Source organism: Ptychodera flava (genome assembly GCF_041260155.1).
Source record: "Ptychodera flava strain L36383 chromosome 23 unlocalized genomic scaffold, AS_Pfla_20210202 Scaffold_23__1_contigs__length_28996876_pilon, whole genome shotgun sequence".
Taxonomy (NCBI): Eukaryota; Metazoa; Hemichordata; class Enteropneusta; family Ptychoderidae; genus Ptychodera; species Ptychodera flava.
In genome coordinates, this window is record NW_027248277.1 from 19,292,044 (window position 1) to 19,296,725 (window position 4,682).

The following is a 4,682-nucleotide window of genomic DNA, read 5'->3' on the forward strand; positions in this document are numbered from 1 at the left end:
GGTTGATAGGAGTATGTACATTTTTAGACTGATCGCTCATATTTTTCACCATTCAAAAAATTGAAATGACATTCATGTACTTAGGTAGGATTCTAATTTTAAGTTACCCATATTAAAATATCAATCAACATTACCACTAGCATGAAATATTCCTTGCAAATCTTTAAGTATTTTTACCGGGCATCATACGCAAAAATGTGCAACGAAGCGTTTGTCATCGGGGATTCCAGCCAAATCATGCAATTGAACCGATTACCGTTGCTATCCACAATTAAGTTCGCATATTAAAATGGAAAAGCTGTCGCATTCATGCTAGGCCATCGAATGTAATGACATTTTGATAAAAAGACACCTATATTTTCTCTGAGAGAGAGAGCCACTACCCATCTAAAGTTTTTGTCATCGGGGATTCCAGCCAAATCATACAATTGAATGGGTTACCGTAGCTAGCCACCATTAAGTTTGCATATTAAAATGGAAAAGCTGTCGCATTCATGCTACGCCATTAAATTAATGACATTTTGATAAAAAGACACCTATATTTTCTCTGAGAGACCAAGCTGCCGCCTATTGTTATCTTCTTACATTAAACACCAGATGACTGTACACCACCATCACAAAGAGTTACGACAGCCACTTCAATAGCTGTTGTGATGTCATTTTGTCGCGGTCGATAATCACACTTCAGCAGCAGAGCCATTTCAATTGTTCTTCATACACCATGTTGTTGAGGTCGGCGACGTCTGACTGCAATTCATGGCAAAATTCACCTTCTTGATCTTTCTGGCAATTGACATTCGCAGCGTTCTGTACGGATCTGAGTTTTGCAAGATCAGCTTCGAAGTCGCCATCATAGTTCGCAACCCTTCTCCAGAAAGTATCGTTGAAAAAGTTGTACAAGCGTATATCTGTAGGTGACAACTCTGTTATAATATCTCGCATTTGATTGGTGATCGGTGGTTGATACTTAGTGTGCACTTTGCAAGAATGATAGATAATATCCTCAAAGTTCCAACACATTGTCTTTTTAAGTAAAACCAGCGACTCGTCGAAATACTCCAAAAGCATGACAAGGTCGAGCTCGCCGTTCAGTCTCTGTAACGCAGCAAGTGAAGATGTCTTGTTTGCATAAATATCAAGACCAAAGCGGGTGGAGAAGGTGTTTGTCCTATGTAGTAATGATTTGTCAACTTTGGCATCCTGCATTAGGTTACTGAGATATCGCGCGAAAGGGTCTGGCGACATTGCCAGGTTCATGTCTCTCCTCTGGTAATAAAACCGTGATTTCAGGTGTGTATATGGCGATCGCACAATTGTGAAATACTTAGCATTTGGAATGATACGTTCAAGTGACAGGCGATCGTATTTTTCAATATGCAAACAAAGATAATCATATCCTGGAAAATCGCTACAATTGTAGTATAAAATCCCGAGACGATGATTCTTCCTGTCAAGCGTTATAAGATTATCTTCAATGGTTAATTTCTTCAAGGCTGCCACAAGCTTATTCTTCATACCAAAACGAAGCAACAACGAAGACACTGTGCTTCCACCTGTCTTTTCCGGTTTTATGAAGACGAATTTTGTCAACGGTTTGCAAGATCGAGGCGATGAGGTTACATAACCATGAGAAGACTTGCTGTACGATTGTCCCTTGCCATTTATGGTTGTGTCTGTGTGTTTTTCTGTTAGTTGGTCCGGGCTAAAACAATGGAAAGGACAGAATTCAATAAATTCTGAGTATGTCAGGAAATGTTATCAACAAATGTAATATTTGGCATCATCGACGTAAATGTAGCTCAGCGAGAGAAAGTGACACAATCTCTTAGAAATAATTGTAACAGAGTCAACTAAGGTAGACTGCCTCTCGAGGATAGATATTCGGACTCTCAAACTTTTACAGTAAACATTTTGGCTACCTTTTGTAGTGGCTCATCTTGAAGTGGGTAAATTATGCGCTCACCAAAACAGGCATTTTCCTTCAAAGAGTATGCCTTACAAGTTCGTTAGAGAAAGGTTTGAGTAAATGTTTTAATTCTTTCGTTTGCGTGACGCGAACTATGTTTATGTGACACACACAACTAACACGATAAGAACTAATTTGGGATAATTGGATTTTCATATTTTTCTAATTTCTCAAAAAATTTAGGTGTTATATGGCTGAATGTTGCGATATTAAAAATTATTCATAAAAACAAGTGTGTGATTTAAAAAGAAAAGCAGATGAGCCTTACAGATTAAAACGACCTCACTTCACCATCCAATTATCCGAAATTGGTTCCAATCGTGTTAACTATTAATGTAATGGTTTGGCAAATTGAGTCTTGATCTCTTTGGAGGACTCGATATAAAACTAAGACTCATCGACTTCAATACAAAAATAAAAAAACAAACAAATCAGAAACAACTTACAAAATGTTTATCTGTGAAATTCTTGTACGGTAATTCCAATAAAAAGCTGACATAAAACACACCATACCAACGACGAAAATTAACATTTTGGTTCTGCTACAGCGGAATGTAACTGTAATACAATCACAAACATTGAACATCAGAGAAAACGATATGACTTGGATCAACTATGAATGTATGTAACTGCTGTTGTTGTTATCATGCAATTCTTACGGAAACCTTAAACATTTCCACTCGAATTCCAGTCACCATAACTGATAATGATAGAATTGCAACTTGCAGTAAATATCAGCAACTGTTTCTAGCTGTACATTGATACCGACATGAAACATTCACCAAAATAAATTGAATTTCGGTGATTTTGTAAAGCAAGACTGTAACTTTCCTGCATTTAGGGTACTAAATTATCCGATAAAATCTTGGAGAAGCAATTGATATCACTATTTTTGCGACTGTCTTGTGAAATGGAAAAGTTAAATGTGTAAAAGTTGTTATCAAGATGGCAAAACCGTATATCTTACCATTCGAATGGGTTGTCATCATGGTCGTTACTTATGAGCGTTGCTTTTTTAAATGCGAATCTGCAAAGACTGTTGTAGCTCCGTAGACTCCATATACTATACAGATAGCTTTCATAGCTGACAACGGGAACACTGAATTACTTCACCCATTTATTGTCAAAAGAGATATAGTCACTATGGATATCACCATTGTCTGCAAATGTAACAGCTTGCGAAAAATAAGACACTCAAGCCTTTCACTTGATATGGATTTAACGAACATTTGGCATTTTCCTCTTAAATCAACAACTTTAATAACAGTGCAGTGGGTGTCGATATCTGTTGTAGTGTATAGACAGTCTTTGCTGACCAGATAAATATCTGTAGGTGATATTAGCGGCATTTAGTGCACAATCTGTCACATAAAAAAGCGTTTGTGAACATTAGGATCTCTCAGTTAAGAGTCAGAAATACAACACTGTACTTTTGACGATTTGATGGCCTAGTGTTAGAGGGGCGTATTACCTATGACAAAGTATAGGAAATACGCCCCTCTTTCACTGGGCCATGGAATTGTAGCTGTGTGTGTGCTATAGAGATACATGTTTGTCACTCTGAAAAGCAATGGCGTGTTTCTTTTGGACCCACGTGTGGCTAATGTTCAACAAGTTGTATGAAATAAAAGGAACTACGCGTCGTCGTAGTAATCCTAGAATATTTCCTTTCATATCTTCGTCGATAGTTTATTTGAAATATCAAAGTCAAAATTGATAAAATAAATACCTTATTGCTCAATAATACACTAAGGGAGTACGGTAAGGCTAAAATAACATAACCCAAAGATGCAAACTTACGAACACTCGATAAAGCTGCTGCTGGGGTAGGAACTTAAGTAAAAAAAATCACAAGAGGTAGTTTATCTTTATGAATAAGATATGCATGAACTTTTCTCTGTCATTCAAAACAAAAACGCTAGTATTATACAAACTTGTTGATGAAAATAAAATTTCTCGATAAGTGATGTATTTGTGATATTTCATAACAAAGTTAAATTCATCCTCAACTTACGACTTACAATGTTTGCAGGATCTTTCATTAGCAGGAACATTTGGAATTGTCTTCCTACCCGATTCTATTCAAAAGTTGGGATCCGAAATTCTTTGTTTGTTAACTCGCTATGTATGCTAATTCGTCACGTATGGAAGGCCAAAATTTTGGGGTTACTTAATATGCTAAGCCGGTCTGAAAGTATGAACCACGTTGACAACGAGAATACTCGAACAGCATTTGCATGCGAGGCTGTGTGTGGAAACAGCTACTATCTCCCCTCGTGAAGTATGATTGAATATCAGTTTCGTCTCAGTCTCTCCTAGACTGAAAGATCCGTCGCTCGAGGGCGCTGTCTACGCTCCTAACCACCTCTTGGGAACCGTAGACAGCGCCCTCGAGCGACGGATCTTTCAATGTAAGTCTCTCTATGAGTGGCTGTGGTTCCGGAAAGATTGTGGGTATTTTCAAAGTCTAATACCACTTGACAATTGCCATGTGACTACGGTACGACAAAACTGAACAGACGCTTTGTCGTACCAATATCTGGCACAAAAACTGAAAACGGTCGAAGCCAGTTCTGCGTAAGACTCCACTCGATTTACGACTACTATAGCTTCCTGTATTGACTGCTACTAGAAATTCATATTTTAAATGTATAACTGCTACTTCCGGCCCGTACTTATGACATAGCTTCATACGTCATACCTCATCTCATCTCAC

General features: G+C 37.8%; 1 protein-coding gene across 1 annotated transcript; it reads right to left on the reverse strand.

Annotated features, from left to right (window-relative positions):
• Positions 1–684: 684 nt before the first annotated feature.
• On the reverse strand, positions 685–2,955 carry LOC139123810 (galactosylceramide sulfotransferase-like). The gene is made up of 3 exons (XM_070689961.1): positions 2,934–2,955; positions 2,413–2,524; positions 685–1,702 (listed from the first exon to the last, which is right to left on the reverse strand). Exons 1-3 carry the CDS (start codon positions 2,953–2,955, stop codon positions 685–687), a joined length of 1,152 nt encoding a protein of 383 aa, XP_070546062.1.
• Between the last annotated feature and the right edge of the window lie 1,727 nt (positions 2,956–4,682).